General features: G+C 34.6%; 1 protein-coding gene across 6 annotated transcripts in view; it reads left to right on the top strand.

The window, feature by feature from the left end:
- The window catches only part of LARP1B (La ribonucleoprotein 1B), a 109884-nt gene extending 91057 nt beyond the window's left edge, over positions 1-18827 (top strand). For 3 of the 6 annotated variants that reach the window (XM_063107901.1, XM_063107903.1, XM_063107905.1), the window contains 7 exons: positions 6178-6347; positions 6812-6918; positions 10819-10979; positions 11369-11513; positions 15676-15785; positions 16502-16629; positions 18226-18827. In XM_063107901.1, the coding sequence (XP_062963971.1) occupies positions 6178-6347; positions 6812-6918; positions 10819-10979; positions 11369-11513; positions 15676-15785; positions 16502-16629; positions 18226-18471 (1067 nt within the window). In that variant the 3' untranslated portion in view covers positions 18472-18827. Of the gene's footprint in view, positions 1-6177; positions 6348-6811; positions 6919-10818; positions 10980-11368; positions 11514-15675; positions 15786-16501; positions 16630-18225 lie in introns of those variants that run through there. The other 3 variants (XM_063107902.1, XM_063107904.1, XM_063107907.1) reach the window with 3 other exon arrangements.
- Positions 18828-19028: the final 201 nt, after the last annotated feature.

Consider the following 19028-nt stretch of genomic DNA (forward strand, 5'->3'; position numbering starts at 1 on the left):
TAATAACTGAAAATGTAAAAGGATTAAATTCCCCCCTCAAAAGACACAGAATGACTGACTGGATTAAAAAGATGGACCCAACAATATGCTGCCTTCAAGAGACTCACTTCACCTGTATAGACACACATAGACTAAGAGTGAAAGGATGGAGAAAGATATGCTATACAAATAGAAATGAAAAACAAGCTGGAGTAGCTATTCTTATATCAGATAAAATAGACTTTAAACCAAAAACCATAAAAATAAAGAAGGCCACTATATAATGATAAAAGGGTTTTCCATCAAGAAGATATAATAATCATAAATATATAAACACCCAACGTTGGAGCAGCCAGATTTATAAAGCAAACACTATTAGATATAAAGAATGAGATCGACACTAACACCATAATAGCAGGGGACCTGAACACCCCATTCTCAACATCGGACAGATCATCTAGGCAAAAAATCAATAGAGAAACACAAGATCTAAATAGCACTTTAGACCAATTGGACTTGGTAGATATCTACAGAACATTCCATCCAAGAACCTCAGAATATTCATTCTTCTCATCAGCACATGGAACATTCTCCAAGATAGACTATGTGTTAGGTCACAAAGCAAGTCTCAACAAATACAAAAAAATTGGAATTATTCCATGTATTTTGTCAGATCACAATGGATTAAAATTAGAAATGAATAATAAACAAAACTCTGGAAACTATACAAACACATGGAAATTAAACAGCATTCTACTTAATGACATATGGGTCCAGGAAGAAATTAAGCAGGAAATCATTGAAACTAGTGAAAATAACGACACATCATACCAAAACCTGTGGGATACTGCAAAAGCAATACTAAGGGGGAAATTTATCGCATCAAATGCTTACTTCAGAAGAATGGAAAGATGGCAAATAAACAACCTAACACTTCACCTTAAAGATCTAGAAAAACAAGAACAATCTAAACCCAAAGTTAGTAGAGAGAAAGAAATAATTAAGATCAGAGCAGAACCAAATGAAATAGAGACCAAAAAAATGATACAAAAGATCAATGAATCAAAAAGTTGGTTTTTTGGGCTGAGCCCATGGTGCACTCGGGAGAGTGCGGCGCTGGGAGCGTGGCGACGCTCCCGCCGCAGGTTCGGATCCTACATAGGAATGACCGGTGCACTCGCTGGCTGAGTGTCGGTCACGAAAAAGACAAAAAAAAAAAGTTTTTGAAAAGATAAATAAAATTGACAAACCTTTAGCAAGGCTAATTAAGAAAAGAAGTGTGAAGACCCAATAACAAAAATTAGAGATGAAAAAGGTGATATTACAACTGATACCTCAAATACAAGGAATCATTAGAGACTACTATAAACAACTACATGGCAACAAATTTGAAAATCTGGAGGAAATGGATAAATTTCTGGACACACACACAAACTACCAAAACTGAGCCAAAAAGATATAGAAAATCTGAACAGACCAGTAACAATAAAAGAGATTGGAGCTGTTATCAGAAGGCTCCCAACAAAGAAAAGCCCAGGACTGGATGGGTTCACTGCAGAGTTCTACCAAACCTTCAAAGATGAATTGAGACCAATTCTCTACAAACTATTCCAAAAGATTGAAACAGAGGCCATTCTCCCAAACTCATTCTATGAGGCAAATATCACCCTGATACCAAAACCAGACAAAGATACATTACAAATAGAAAACTACAGGCCAATATCCTTGATGAATGTAGATGTAAAAATCCTCAATAAAATACTAGCTAACAGAATACAGCAACACATACACAAAATTATACACCATGATCAAGTGGGATTCATCCCACAGATTCAAGGTTGGTTTACCATATGCAAATCAAATCAGTAAATGTGATACACTATATCAATAAAAGCAAAGGCAAAAACCATATGATCATCTCTATAGAGCTGAAAAAGCATTTGACAAAATTCAACATTTGTTCATAATAAAGAATCTCTACAAGTTAGTTATAGATGGAAAGTATCTCAACACAATTAAAGCCATATATAATAAGCCCACTGCCAATATCATCCTGAACCAGGAAAAGGTGAAAGGTTTTCCCTTAAGAACAGGAACTAGACAAGTATGCCCACTCTCACCACTCCTATTCAACATAGTGTTGGAAGTATTAGCCAGAGCAGTCAGAGAAGAGAAGGAAATAAAGGGCATACAGATCGGAAAAGATGAAGTCAAACTGTCCCTGTTTGTGGATGATATGATCCTATGTATTGAACAGTCTAAAGCCTCTACGAAAAACCTCTTTCAGTTGATAAATGATTTCAGCAAAGTTGCAGGATACAAAATCAACACACAAAAATCAGTGGCATTTCTGTACTCCAACAGTGAACATGCAGAAAAAGAAATCAAGAAACCTAGCCCATTTACAACAGCCACCAAAAAAATAAAATACTTAGGAATAAAGTTAACCAAGGATGTGAAAATCTCTATGAAGAGAACTAGAAACCACTGTTGAGAGAAATTAAAGAGGACACGAGAAGATGGAAAGATATCCCACGCTCTTGGATTGGAAGAGTTAACATTGTGAAAATCTCCATATTACTCAAAGTTATCTACAGATTCAATGCAGTCTCTATCAAAATTCCAATGACATTTTTCTCTGAAATGGAAAAAACTCTCCAGACATTTATATGGAATAACAAAAGACCATGCATAGCCAAAGCAATCCTTAGCAAAAAAAAAAAAAATAAGTAAAGCTGGAGGCATAACACTACCTGACTTTAAACTATACTACAAATCTGTAATAACCAAAACAGCATGGTACTGGCATAAAAACAGACACACTGATCAATGGAATAGAATAGAGAGCCCAGAAATCAACCCATACACCTACAGCCATCTGGTCTTTGGCAAAGGTACCAAGTCTACACACTGGGGAAGAGACTGCCTCTTCAGCAAATGGTGCTGGGGAAACTGGATATTCATATGTAGGAAAATGAAACTAGATCCGTACTTCTCATCATATACCAAAATCAACACAAAATGGATTAAAGAATTAAATATACATCCTGAAACAATAAAACTCCTTAAAGAAAACATATGGGAAACACTCAAGGAAGTAGGAGTGGGTACAGACTTCATGAATATGACCCCAAAAGCACAGGCAACCAAAGGAAAAATAAACAGATGGGATTATGTCAAACGAAAAAGCTTCTTCACAGAAAAAGAAACAATTAACAAAGTGTGAAAAGATAACCAACCGAGTGGAAGAAAATATTTGCAAAGTATAATCTAACAAAGGATTAGTATCCAGAATATACAAGGAACTCAAATAACTTGACAGCAAAAACACAAGGAACCCAATTAAAAAATGGGCAAAGGAGCTGAATAGGCATTTCTCAAAGGAAGATATACGAATGGCCAACAGACACATGAAAAAATGCTCAACATCAGTCAGCATTCAGGAAATGCAAATCAAAACCATTGTGAGATACCATCTCACTCCAGTTAGGATGGCTAATATCCAAAAGACTGAGAATGATAAATCCTGGCGAGGTTGCGTAGAAAAAGGAACTCTCATATACTGTTGGTGGGACAGCAAAATGGTGCAGCCTTTATGGAAAATGGTATGGAGGTTCCTCAAACAATTATAGGTAGATCTACTATATGACACATCTATTCCACTGCTGGGAATATACCCAGAAGAATGGAAATCATCATGCCGAAGAGATACCTGTACTCCTATGTTTATTGCAGCACTATTTCCAATAGCCAAGAGTTGGAACCAGCCCAAATGTCCATCATCAGATGAGTGGATACAAAAAATGTGGTATATCTACACAATGGAATTCTACTCTGCTGTATAAAAGAATGAAATACTACCATTCACAACACCATGGATGGACTTAGAGAAAATTATATAAGTAAAACAAGTCAGGCACAGAAAGAGAAATACCACATTATCACTTATTTGGGGGAGCTAAAAATAAATAATTAAATATACAAACAGAGTCAGGGGTGGGAAGAAGCCACCACAATCACAACAATCACTTGAACTTGTTAAAACAAGTGAACAGATATAATGTGGTGGGGGGGGCAGAGGGAGGGGAAAAAGCAACAGGTAAAGGGACATGAAAATCAACTACAATGTATATTGAGAAGTTAAAATTTAAAAAAAAAATTAAAAAAATATTTTCCAGGCTTATATTATACATTTTCTGCTCCAGACTTTCTTTTGTTCTGACCTGATCAGTGGGAAATAGAATTTAGAGACCATATTCTGGGTGCTGGGAATCTTATTCTTTCTGGGTTGTTGTTGCTCCTACATTTATGAATATTTCTTTTGCAAAGGTACTGTATTTAACATATTTTTTAGTATATGCTCTTATATTTATCCCTAAGATTGTATATCTTTCTTGTTTAAGGAAACAGCCTTAACACAATTCAGTTAGGTTTAGCATTCCTTTACTGAGGTTATATTTTTTCCTATGCATTATGGTATACACTAGTATTCAGTAAGATTGTGGCCATTGCATTCAGGGAAGCAATGAGGCTTGTTGCTCTTAGCATCTAATAGGATGTTATTTAAGAAAATAAATTTTAATTTAATAATTGAAACAGCAAATGGGTAATATGCAGAGAAGATACAAAAAAAATTGACTAACTCCGTTGGCAGGATGTTTTCAAGGAATGCTTCACATTCCCAAGGAAGGTATCATCTGTGCTGGGTATTAAAGGAAGGATATGAATTCAACTGGGTGTACAAAAGATGAAGGAAAGGGACTTTCAAACAGAGGGAAAAGTGTGTGAAAAGATGTAGAGCAATGAAAGAAATAGGGACAGTAAGTAGCGTGGTGCTACGTGGGTCACCAAGATTGAAGTAGAGAATGACAACATATGTGGCAAAATCAGGAAAGATAAAGAATCTATGCTTCTTCTAGAGGCAAAGGGGAAACACTAAAGGATTTTAAGTAGAAATAAGAAATTATCTAATTTGCTCCTCAGAATAATCATTCTGGTAATGGTGAGGAAATGGATTGGGAGAGGAAATGGCAAGTGGGTAAGTTCATTTTTGACATTATAAACTTGTGCCTAGAATAGTGCTTGGCAGATAGTTGCCACTTAGTATGTGTTGAATGGAAGAACTAAAGGTTATTGTGTGAATCAAAAGAAGTTGATTAGTCTTAAGAAAAGCCATATAGAAATAAAGCCTATATTTTTGTCACTACTACTTGATTCATCTGTTGGCTTGCTTAGTATTTTACCATAAGATTTTCATGAGCAAATTAATGAGTTAAAAAAGAAATCAATGGAGAAACGTGAAAGAATACAAATGGCAAGATCACAAAAGGGGAAGTCTGGATGGTAACTAGATAATATGAAAACATGCTCAACTTCAGGGGTAACAACTAAGGAAATGCAAATACCATTTAAACCTCATGGGATGGAAAAATATTTAAAAGTCTGAACAAAACCCAGTCTTGACTGGGAGGTAAAATAAGTGGAAGTCTCACATGATGTTGGTGGGAGTATAAATTGGTAAAACCACTATAAAAATATGTTTGACAGTCAGTGTTCAGTAAGGCAAAAGGTGCACATATCCTTTGGCTCAACATTTCCACTCAGATGTAAACCCTAGAGAAATGCTCACAGCTGTACAGAGACATGTTCAGCAATGCTGATTGAATCATTGTTGATTAAACTGTAGAATGAATAAATCTTGATACCTTTGTATAACAGCATGCTATATACAGCAATGAAAGTGAACAAATCAGAGCTATATGAATAAAACATGAAAAAACAAAATGATACAGTATGATGTCATTTATATAAAGTTAATTATGCAAAATAATATTATTACATATATGTGGCAATAGATCAAAATACCAATTTTAAGAGCCTGTTTATCTCAGGAGGGAAAAAGGATTAGGGAAAATTGCGCAATAAGCTTCAGCCTTTCTTTCTTTAAAAAAGAAAAGGTCGTAAACATATAGCAAAATTTAAATTTTGTAAAGCTAAGTGATGGCTAAACAAATGCTTGTTAGTTTTTATTCTTAAATATTTGAAATACTTCTAGTGAAAAATCCTTTGAGGTTAGACAATTTAAGAATTATCTGTATTTTCATAGTAAAAAATTTCCCTTGTATTTAAATAATTTTAGAGCTTTTTATTTTGTAGATTTGACTGATGAATTAGCTCAAAAGCTGTTTGATTTTTCAGAAATAACTTCAGCAACAATGGCCTGTTCATTCCCTACCGCAGTTCCAGAATATCGTCAAATTCATCCTGCAAGAACACCCAGAAAACCTCGGACACCCAGGCTGCAAGATCCTAACAAAACACCACGATTTTATCCTGTTATTAAAGAACCAAAAGTCATTGATGCAAAGGTACAAAAGACAACTAGGAATATAAAGCCTTCATTTTGTATCCTTTGACATTACAGAATGAGACATTTTAGTTTTTATCACATTCAAAAAAATGTGTATTTTAAATTACAAGAATTCATTTAAAAAATGGTATTTTACCATAGCGATGTTTTCTCAGGTTAATAACTCCTTTACAATTGGGTAGTATAATTAATGATGATCTCTAGAAGGTGTAATGAGGAATCACACTGACTTGCATTTCCTTTGATCCTTATGTTATAAACCTAGCAAAGGACCTTGTTTGTTAAGTTATGTAATTTGTATGCAGGGTGTTTGAGTTTGAGTTTTGTGACTTCATATGATTTCACAATGTGTCATCCACAGTATGAAAATGTTTGAGTTCATTTACAATTAGAGGGTTTTAATTTACTTGTGAGGTTCACACTACTGAAAGTAATTGCAATGTTTGACTTCTTTTTCTTCAGAGTCCAAGAAAGAGAAAAACAAGGCATAGTTCAAATCCCCCTCTAGAGTGTCATGTTGGTTGGGTAATGGATTCGAGAGATCATGAGCCAAGAACATCCTCTGTCAGGTGCCATATTTATCAAACATTTCTTTTTCGTTCTTGATTTAAAGTTTGTTGAAAACATTTACTAATTAGATATTTGGGAATATTTTTAAATTAATGTGTTAGCAAATTATAGAACAATGAAAATAGTAAGAAGAAACCAAAGAAGGGGAAATAAGCAGGACAGTTTCACAGTAAGTACATTAAGGGAATAATTCAGTAGGACAATTTTTTTCCATTTAAATTATTTTTCACAAAGGACCCCTAGATTATAAACTTTTTAGGTCTATGAACATTATTATCTTTGAAAAGATCCCAGATTCCTAATAGATATTATGTAGGGAATTAATGTTCTAAAAAATCTGCTCAAAACTATATAAAGAATATGAAAACAAAACACATTATTATTTTGGATTTTTTTTTCTTTTGGGGGAAATAATTTAGATTAGCTGATTATTAGCAAGAAGTATTTTTTATTTTAGCTTTAATTTTTTAAAAAAGATTTATTTACCTCAAAAGAGATGATAGAGCATAACTTTTAGAGTGCAGTTATGTGCAAAGCAGTATGCTGTGTTTTGTCCTGTAGAGGCAATACAGAAGTGATTTATTGCTCATTGTTTTGTGTTTCTTGAAAACCTATATCCTGTTTGTATTAAATATTTTCAGGAAATTATTTGATAGCTTTTCCATTTGAAAAGTTAACTTTGGGAAAAAATGTTTTTTGACTGGTTATTAGAAGGGGAAAGATTAGTTCATTTCATGAAAAGAAATGCTGGGGAGTTTATCATGATCTCAAAATCTTGAAATATGTCTTCAGTGATACATATTTGGTACTTCTAAATTGTTCTTATTAGATATATTGTCTCTAGAAAATAAATATATATTCTTCTAGACACCTGTGGTATAATAATAGTTATTTTTGAGTTCTAAGTGATTTTGAGTTTGTTTCCCAAATTTTTTTTTATTGGTGCAGTATATTTAGAGATCAACAGATAATGGTGAAAAATGTTAAGTTAATAGCATTTAGTTTAGTTTAGCTAGAATATTTAGTTCTAACATATTGGTAAGAATTTGTTTCTTAAGATTCATATTTTATCACATTATATCTTTTGTTGTTAAATATATGGTGTAAAATTTATGGTGATTTATTAATTCTCAGCCACCACTCCACCATTCCCCACAAGTAAAATATGAGGAAAGCAGGGACTGACAATATGTAGGGCACTTTTCAAGACACTGAGTTTATAGCAGGAAACAAGATAGATATAGTCCCTACCAGAAAAGTATGAGTATTAATCATAGTTATTTTATTTATTTATTTACGTATTTACTTTTTGGCAGCTGGCCAGTAATGGGATTCAAACCTTTGACCTTGGTGGTGTCAGCACCACACTCTACCAAGTGAACTAACGGGCCAGCCATCATAATTATTTTAAAGTCCATTCTGTGATCATGCCAATAGCAGGGTCATCTTTAATATGGTTCTGTTTATTGCATTATCTCTTGATTTTTATTTTCTTTTTGTGTGCTTATAAATTTTGGTTGAATTCTAGATTCTTACTCCTAGATTTTTTGTTGTTGTTCTTGCCAAGTCCTAAGCTGAGTAAACCCAGCTCTTTTTCCATTATGTTTGCTCTTAGTCTGCTGAATGTTGCTAAAGTCCTGGGCTCATTGGTATTAATATAGATTCATGTACTCTAATCACAGCTGGAGCTCCAGTGTTATTTTTGATTCTTTTACTAACCTAAGTATCTGATATGAATTTTAGCTTATTTCTTCCTTCTAATTGAGGAATTTCATTTCCTACAAAGGAATGAAATTTTGATATATGCTACAACATGGTTGGACCTTGAAAACATATGTAGTGAAGTAAGCTAAACACAGAAGGGCAAATATTGTATGATCTCACTTTTATGATGTACCTAGCATAGGCAAAAAGACAGAAGAATAGAGACAGAATGATTAGAGGTTAGCAGGAGCTGGGGGGAGGGACAAGAGGGTAGTTATTGTTTAATAGGTACAGTTTTTGTTGGGGATGATGAAGTTTTGGGTATAGATAGTGGTAATAGTTATATAACATTGTGAATTTATTTAATGCTAATGAATTATACTCTTACAAATAATGTTTAAAATGATAAATAGTATTGTATGTACACAAACTCCTAAAAAAAATTCACCAGTGATTTCATTAGCAAAATCTATAGGTATTGGTGAGAGCTATCAGGCTCGTAATGACAAATACAAGATTTCCAAAGTTCTTATTTTTGCTTGAAAGCTCAAATTTTGTCATTGGAAACAAATAGTTGTTTTCTTTGACATTAAAGACTCGTTTGGTGAGCTGGCCAGTTAGTTTGATTAGAGCAAGGTGTTATAACACCAAAGTCAAGGATTTGGATCCTTGTACTGGCTAGCTGCCAAAAAATAATAAAAAAAAAAAAAGGATAGTTTTGTTCATTTTCGAAGAAAAATCTGACAAATAGGAAAGTCTGAATAACTATAGTTTGTTGGCTGTTCTTCTAATTTAAAATGATACTCCATGAAAAAAGCAGCTAGTTCACCTCACAACTTATTGACACATGTGCTTTGCCTTAAGACAACCTTATCCTTTAATATACTGCAAAAGTGCTTTGTGCTTTTGTCCCATTTTTTAAATTGTGAAAATACACATAACATAAAATTTACCATCTTAACCAATTTTTTTTTTTTTTGTCGTTTTTTCGTGACCGGCACTCAGCCAGGGAGTGCACCGGTCAGTCCTATATAGGATCCGAACCCGCGGCGGGAGCGTCGCCGCGCTCCCAGCGCAGCACTCTACCAAGTGCGCCACGGGCTCGGCCCCATCTTAACCAATTTTAAGCATACAGTTCAGAAGTGTTCAGGATATTTACATTGTTGTGAAACAGATCTCCAGAATGTTTTCATCTTGCAAAACTGAAGCTTCCATTCTTCCCATTTTTGTCACACATAAGACGTATATTCAGGTGTTGAGATTTTATAAAGTTAATTTTTCTGCTTCAACAAGGACATTTTAAGTTGAAACTGACATTTAAAAAAAAAATTCCAAGTGCGTGAAGAATACAATCACCAGTAAGCAAAGTTTGGTGCCACTGCCTCGCTTCACATAAGCAGTTTTACACACCACTGCTTCTGCACCATCAGTACAGATGTCACCACAGTGGACAGGGCAAACAGTGTCTTAGTGTTATTATGAAAATAGTTTTGACTTTGCAGATTTTCTGAAAGGTTCTTGGGAACCCTCCAATAGTCCACAGACCGCACTCTGAGACCTACTAATTTAGACCAATGTCAAGAAGATCACTTTGGTGGCAGGACAGAGGAGGGAGAATGGAAAAACAAGAAGACCAGTTAATTCAAGTGAAAAAAGATAAGGGCCTAAATGTGAATGATGTAGTGCAGATGAAAAGAAAAAGACAGATTTAGGAGATATTTCAGAAGTTGAATTGATTTAGAGAATTGCAAGTATGTCTTTGAGATAATGAGATTATTGCCTTTGTCTTTGTGCCAGAGTTTTCCCCTCATTTCAGTGTATCCAGTTTACATCATTAACCTTCTTTCTCAGATAAGTTGAAAATTTCTCAACTACCATAATAATAATTTTTTTAAAAAACCTCATGTAAACTGAGTTAATAATGGATCTGCAACAGGAATGAGCTATTCAATTATCTGCTCTTAGTTTGAGAATTTATAACCATGTTCTTTATCAACCTCTGAATTTGTTTGTGTGATGAACGTAAATAACACTTCATATGTAGATCTGTATGTCATTAGTTTAGGAGGGTTTTAGGGACTACTGTCTTTTCCGCTGCTCAGACTCTCAGTAATGAAAAAAAATAATACAAATTGGTTTAAACACTTGGTTCTTAATATTTCAGTTTGAAGACTTTTTTCCCCCTCCTCAAACAGCAGTTCAAATGCTTCACCTTCAGAAGGTGCACCACTAGTAGGAAATCATGGATGTACTCCTCATTCATTCCCAAAGTTCCAGCATCCTTCTCATGAACTTTTGAAGGAAAATGGGTTTACCCAACAAGTTTACTACAAGTATCGTCGAAGATGCCTAAGTGGTAAGAGGCTTGTTTTTTACCTAGCTATGTTTAAAATTAAAATACAATTCTAAAAAATTCAAATTATATCATTTAATATAAGGCTAAAGTATCGTTTTATTTTATTATAATCATAAATAATTACCTTAAGTAAACGTTTATATATAGCTTAGAAACATTAGGAAATAAAATTTAGTATATTCTTCTGTTATTATTGACAAATGTTTATAATTTGAGCAGTGAGTCAGAAAATGAATTAATATTGTCCTCTTTTTAGAAGAAACCCAAGTATATTTTGAGGATTAATATGTTTCAATTTTCCTCATTTTAAGTCATGTGAAATGTCTGCTGTTTTGACTTTAAAAAGTATGTTTAATAAAAAAATGATTTATTATTTTAACTTTTTCCAGAGAGAAAACACTTGGGAATTGGTCAATCCCAAGAAATGAATACCCTCTTTCGTTTCTGGTCCTTTTTCCTCAGAGATCACTTCAATAAAAAAATGTATGAGGAATTTAGACAACTTGCTTGGGAAGATGCAGAAGCAAATTACAGGTCAAATATTTTTTAATATTTTTGCACTTGAAGAGTGTTTTTAAAAAAATAATTTAAAAAACTAGTGCTGAAGTAGTCCGATTTTGAACTGTGAAAGTAGCACAACATAACTAGAGGGAGGGCTGTATTAGTTTTCTATTGCTGCATAGGAAGTTACCCCAAAACTCAGGAGGTGAAAACAACAAACATTTATTAGTGCACAGCTTCTGTGGGTCAAGATTCCAGGAACCTTTTAGTCAGGTGGGTCTGGCTGAAGGTCTCCCATGAAGTTGCAGTCAAGGAGTTGGACAGGGCTGCAGTCTGTGAAGACTTGACTCTTGGGCTGAAGAATCTTCTTCAAGCTCATTCCCATGGCTTTAGTTCCTCGCCACATCAGCTTCCCTACAGGGCATTTTACAACATGGCTTCACCCAAAGCAAATGATGTAAGAAAGGAGAGCTTCCAAGATGGAAGGAAGCCTCAGTGTCTTTTATAACCTATATGTATTTGGAAGTGACATACTATCACTTCTGCCCTATTGTATTGTTCATACAGGCCACCCCTGGTACAGTATAGGAGGGAACTACACAAAGTTGGGATACCAGGAGACATGATCATTAGGAGCTATTGTAGAGACTGGCACAAGGGCTAAATGAAATTACAAGATTTTTCTCTCCCATGCCCCCATGATTACAGACTTCCCTTGCATGTTCGTATACGTACCCAAATTGATACATACTTAGAGCCAAACCAGTTGTTAAGATTCCTTGAGACAAGAAAAAGAAAGGCCTCTTCTGACATGTCGCATGACTCACCTTTCCAGTCTCATTTTTTTCCATTAGTCCTCTAGTACTCTAGGCAACAGTGATACTGAACTACGTGTTCTCTGAATGAACCAAGCTCTCTAGCCTCTGGATGTCTGTACATATTATTACCTTTGCTTCTACTTCTCTTCTTCCCTCTGCTTTGCCAATTCCTGTTCTTTTTGTCCCAGCTTGGACCTTGTGTCCTTCAGAAGCACTGAGGGGAAGTCTTTAGTGTTCCTCTAGGGCTGAGTGAGACCAGACCAAGATAGTGAGAAGGAACACGAAGTGGATTCACATAGGCTGTTTATTCATGGGGGAAGGGAGAAAGGAACAAGAGATGGAAAGAAGGAAAAAAAGTAATTTTCCTTTCACCAATATTACCGAAATTTACCCTTCTTCAAGTTCTGAATTCCTTTTGTAAATCTCAAATAATAATATATTGCTAAATCAGATATTGTTATCTTTGAGAGGAATACAAAGTGCTGCAAATTTTTCTGATTGACTTATGTAAAAACAAAACCCATTTAATTTTCATCTAGAATCTTTATCTAGATCAAGAACAGCAGATAACGTGGCATGTGTACATCTATTTTTTCCTCCTCTGTCCATTACTGATATCTCTAATCAATTCCAGCACTGTTTTATGTTCTTTCTTACCACACTTTTCAGATTTGCATTCTTTCTTTCTTACCATGGCTTTAATATCTACTGCCAATTTACCAAAGTTGGTACGAAAGGCAAAATTTGCCATTCCTAGTCTCTATGTTCTCATTCAAGTTGTTTACTACCCATTAGTGGGTTGTGAAACCAATTTAGTGGTTCTGACTAGCTTAAAGAAATACAGTAGAAAACATCAGACACACTGAACATAGTAAGGTAACTTAGTTTCACAACTCGTACATACATATAAATTTAAGAATTGTTTTAGAAACCTTATATATGTTTTTATATACACACATATATAGAAGTATGTATTGACTTGGTTACAGGGTAAAATATTTTTCATACTATTGGACTTAGAAAAATGTGAAAGTCATTGTTCTAAATTGATCTCAGGCTGGCTGGTTAGCTTGGTTAGAGTGTGGTATTATAACACCGAGGTCAGGGGTTTGGATGCCTGTACCAGCTGGCCACATGCACACACAAAAATGGATCTTCTTACCAGCCAGTTGTTTAAATAGATAGATAGATGATAGATAGATAGATAGATAGATAGATAGATAGATAGATAGATAGATAGATAGATAGATAGATAGATCTCAGCATATTTTGCTGTTTATGCAGTATCTATTTGTTCCTTAGGACTTTCTAATAACTTCTCTGATCCCATTTCCACCCAAGTCTAGGTTGGGAGTTCCTGTTCTGTGTTCCTATGCACATAATACTGTGTATGTTTTTAGTAGCTTTTTAATACCATTTCAACTTTTGGGTTTGTTTCTGCAGTATTCAGACTGTGTGGAGTGTAAGCATATGAGCTACTTCTTAGGAAGTAGTGGTTAGGCACCTGAAGGCTTCGAAGTCAGACCTTTGTTTGAGTCCTAGCCCATCAGTTTACTGTGACCTTGGCAGGTTTTAATCCCACGAGTTTTCATAAAGTTCTTCATAAAGTGGAGAACATTATGGTAGATACCCTTAGAGGATTATTGTGAAGATAAAACAAAATATTTAAAGGGCTTAACACAATAATTGATGCACAGTAGTGCTCAATAGGTGGTTATTATTACGGAGAAGATCAGTACTAAATCTATCCATTGACTGAAAGTAGCAGTAAGGTGGTTTCAGGAAGGAAAGTGACAGCTAACAGTTTTTACATCTCCTCAGTGTGCCAGCTGTGGTGTAGGAGCTTTACAAGTATCTATTCTTGAGATGCGGGATATTATTATCCCCATTTTCAGGGATATAATTACAAGCCTAGGGTATAAATATATTCTTTCTGGTTCGAAGCCTTTGTATTTTGCACTCCAAGCTGTCTCATAGTGAGTAAATGATGACTGAGAGGGCTAGTGATTTGCCTCTGTTCTTCAGCGCATCTGTTACATTGCATATTTGGGTTGTGTTATTAATGTCATACTCTTGGTCTTTGGAATAGTCTGCTAGGAAATAAGAGTAAAAATCTAAATATTGTCTATTCAGTACAAGTATTGTATTAAATATCAGTCTTAACCAATAATCTGAGTATTCTTGCTTTTCTGTAAAATGCGATTCATCTGTTAAGAGCCAAAAGCTTTCTTTTTCCAGAAAAAAAGAGAGAGAGAGGGGCTTAGGTTTCACCCCCAAAGATTCTGATTTCACTGCTTTGGAGCAGAGTCTGGGCATCAGTATTTTTGAAAAGCTCCCCAGATAATTCTAATATGTAGCCAAGGCTGGTCCATTAGTCCTTAGTCCCCATAGCTTTCGGTCATAGAAGCTTAACCAATAGCATCATTTAAAGCTACCAAAGCAAAGGGCTCAGGTTAGCGTCTGGGTGTTTAGTTTAGTTGGTAGTCCTTCATTTCTGTTGATAGCTTGCCAAGAAACCTGTTTATTCTTTTGGACAGACCAGACCACCACTCTCCATCTTGTAGATAAGGTGGTTATAAAAGAGAGACACATACACTCACACACCCTGCTCCCTGTGAATAACTCCCAGTTGACAGTATGTTACCAGTAATGAAGAATTTGTAACCTCAACTCCACTGAGGTACCCAGAATAACTTAAGAATTCTAACTGAGGAAACTTTTAATTGTGGCATCTTTTAGTTGAGTCAGCTAGACATGGTCCTTTTGTCCACTCTCATGGGTTCTGCTCATCACCATCAGTTGAAGGTTGAGCCCATGTAGTTTGTTGATCCACTGTCCAGAATTTGTCCCAGGTTCTCTAGGTAGTTATAAGAAGAAATGAAATTTGTTTTATAATTTATGTAGTGATTATAACTCTTTTAGCAATATATCTGCTATTAATTGTACTTTATAACTAAAGCAGGGAGGCTCTCTTAGGAGCCACTTAATTAGGTTTCTATGATTATAGTTGAATGGTCAACCACTTCCAGGTTCCAGGGCACAAAAGTATGGTCTTTATCTGTCTGGTGTAAAGATTATGTTCAAGAGTATTTAATGCCATGTACAAACACACAATTATAAACCTTGGTCCAAGGGCTGCCTGTCATTCTGTAGGTTCCTAGTATACCTTCATGACATGCTATAGCCAAGTCAACAAAACCAGCAAAGCCAGCTATGGCTTACTAATTACCATTTCAGGAAAAATTTGCATACTAAAAATTTATTTTTTGTTTAAGATTTTTTGTGCCATGTTTTGCTTGTATCAGTGCTACTAAGTATGAGATTTTTCATTGTTATAGCAAAAATTTTATTATAAACCTTTTATTTCGTTTGCATAGGTATGGGTTAGAATGTCTGTTCAGGTTTTATAGTTATGGACTGGAAAAAAAATTCAGAGAAGAAATTTTTAAGGATTTCCAAGAAGAAACCAAAAAAGACTACGAATCTGGTAAAAAACAAACAAAACATATATTCTATTTAGAAATTGTAAACCTGTATCTGTCAATAAGTAGGGAGAGAGTTCAAAGCTTTTTTTCTTCAGGACAAACCATTTAAGACCTTCAGGCCACTGTTATGATTCTTGATGAATTATGGGATACCATATAGTAAGAAGGCTCTTCCTGTGAGGTATCGGAAAATAACCGTTCTCAAGTATTTCGTGTATGGAGATGTATTTTGTCATTGTTCCCTCGACAAACATGGCTAATCACTGATGTTCCATTACATGAAAATTTCATGTAACATTAGCAAGTATTCTTGGAAAGGCAGAATAGCACAGCAGTTAAGAGTGTAGGCTCTGGGCCAGACACCTAGGTCTGAATCCCGTTTTCACTACTTAGTAGCTATTGTGACATTGTTTAAGTTAGTTAACCTTGCTCACTTCAGTTTTCTAATCTGTAATATACTCAAGAGCACTCTTATAGGGCTGTATATGGTTCAAATTAGTCTGATATATAATAAAGCACTTAAATAATACCTGTTATATAGCAAATGCTCAATAAATGTTACTGCCATTATTGTTAATTCATTACATCTTATTCTCAAAATCTAGATAAAGTATATATTGGAAGATAAATGGCTTATTGCTGGTAGGATCATGTTTAATATGAATTATTTTTTAAAAATTCTATATAATTTATAGTGTATCTTTTTCTTTATTATTAGGTCAGCTGTATGGACTAGAAAAGTTTTGGGCTTATCTGAAATATTCTCAATCTAAGACACAGTCTATTGACCCAAAACTTCAGGAATACCTCTGTAGTTTTAAGAGGTTAGAAGACTTCCGTGTTGATGTAAGTTTTAAGCCCTTTCCTCTATTCTTTTTATTACCCATGTATTTCAATCTCCTATCAGTAACTTTCTTAAATTTAATTTTACAATTTTTTTTAACTTTTCATTTTGAAAATTTAGCTTTTCAGTTTTGAAATCAAACTTTGGAACGGGTGCAAAAATAGTTCAGATAATTCCCATATATCTGTTCACTCAAATTTTTCAAATGTTAACATATTATATAACCACAGTGCAGTTGTCCGTTTGCTTTAATTTTGACATGCCCCTATAATTGAACATTTTCCAGATTTAATAACTGTTATCTGGATATGCTACTCATTTCTCACCAGCAGTTTGAAACTTTTCACTTTTTAATGTGCTTATATCCAAATAGTTCTTGTAATGTGTGCTGATATGGATTTAGGGTTCTTGCATAATAAAATTGAGAAAAGAATGTTATTTACATATGTGAAGGCAGGAGAGTAGACTTTAATGAATTTGATTTTAAGAGGAAAAGGAAAGCATTAAAAAAAATGGTATGAACATAAGGTAAAGAAAAAGGAGGAAGAAGAGAAACAAAAAAGATATAAGGAAAGAAGAGAAATAAAGTAGAAGAGAGGGAAGTAAAAGGAAGGCTAGATTCATCTCTGCTTAGTGTTGTAGTTTTTTGTCTTGCAGTTTTGTTAGTGGATTAGATGGCTAAGGGATGGAGTTAACTGTGTCTCTGGAATTATGATCTATTTTTTTAAAGTGGCCCAGCCAGTTCTGTCACAAAGATGTCCTGGCTCTATAGTAACGATTCTTGCCCTATCTAAATGTAGGCTAGGATTCAGACCTCCTCTTTTAAATACAATGGAAGATTGAGAAGGAGATTAGTGTCTTAACTTGCCCTCTAAATAAAAATATTAGTCTAGTTGTATACAGCTCTGGTCTCCTCAATCTCTATAACTGGAAAGGCCTAAAATTGCTGACCTTTTTTGAATGTTGGATACTTTTTCACTGTTCACCCCTCTCCTGCTTGCAGTCTGAAGGGATTTGGGAGTTTTATATGGGTACTTATGTTTGAAGATGTTTAAATTTAGTACCGTTAATAATACTCTCCAGTCTCCTTATTCTAAGAATCCTAGATAAACCTTCAAACTTGCTGAAGCTCGTTTGACTTGGCATCCCCCTTTTTCCCCTGCTGCTTTCATTCATCTATTACTTAAACTTAATCACTTAAGCAAGCCTAGGATAGGAGTTTAGGGTTGAGGAAGGGACTAGAGTTACAAATCTTTCGCAGCTGACAGAAGTTGACTAAAGAAGGAAAATGGCCTCACTGAAACATTTTATTGGAGGCAAGGCCTTATGCTTATGCCCTATTATTTAACTCAGGCCCTAAAACATGAGAGAAGTTTAATAAACGTAAGTTGAGTGAAAGAATGGGCAAATACTGGTAAGATGATTTAGTTGGGAAATTTAAGCTTTGCATCCTAAGTTGCTATTAAGTTTTCATCATGCCAATAAAGTCTGCTGTAGTGCCAACATAATTTCCTCTTCATTGGAAAAGTCTGGCCTTAAATTTTGAAGTGAGAAAAAGCAGTATAATTGTCAATTATGTTGTCTTGCATGATTTGCAGCCCCCTATTAGTGAGGAATTTGGAAGAAAAAGACATTCATCTGCTTCTGGTAAGGAGAGTAATCGTCGTAGTCTTCCATCTAATTCTTCTGCAAAGACACCAAATGCTGCTAAGCCTACACCTGCCAGTCAGCTTCAGGCCCCAATAAAGTCTCCCAGAAGGAATACTTCACAGGAGTTCAACAACAATTCACACCAGAACAGTGCTGCATCAGTCTCAACAAATGGTGAAATGCCTGAGAAATAGACTCTTAACGAAAGTTGTTTGTCCTTGAAGTCAACATTTACATCAGTATTTATTTCGGGAAAATCTTCTGATGTTTAATTGTGATAATCAGAAATAAGAAAAAGGAAGAAAAGTGGTAGAATTTTTTCTAGCAAGATAAATTCTAAAAATGTTTTCCTTGATTTCACAAACAAGGATAGTTTTGGTGACCTTTTATAGAGATCCTGTAGTAATATCTTTGTACTCTTTTCTTTTTCAAAGCCATTGTTTAAAAAACAACACAAGGAATGCCTAACATTTCGGCTCATACTTTTTAAAGAAGATATATATAGTATGTTGTATTATCTCTTCTATAGAGTTTTCTTAAAGAACCCAATTATCCCAATTCATATTTGAACTTATCAAAAACAAAGGAAGATTACATATTTTTTTAATTCAGAAAAAGAATATGAAATAATATATTCACTTTTTCTTTTAGACATATAGTTTAAAGGAAACTTTTTTTTTTTTTTTTTTTTACGAAAGTAGAAATATAGCAAGGTTGTAGTTACATTGAAGTAAACACACTTTCAGTGCTG

The sequence above is a fragment of the Cynocephalus volans genome, chromosome 9 (genome assembly GCF_027409185.1).
Source record: "Cynocephalus volans isolate mCynVol1 chromosome 9, mCynVol1.pri, whole genome shotgun sequence".
NCBI lineage: Eukaryota > Metazoa > Chordata > Mammalia > Dermoptera > Cynocephalidae > Cynocephalus > Cynocephalus volans.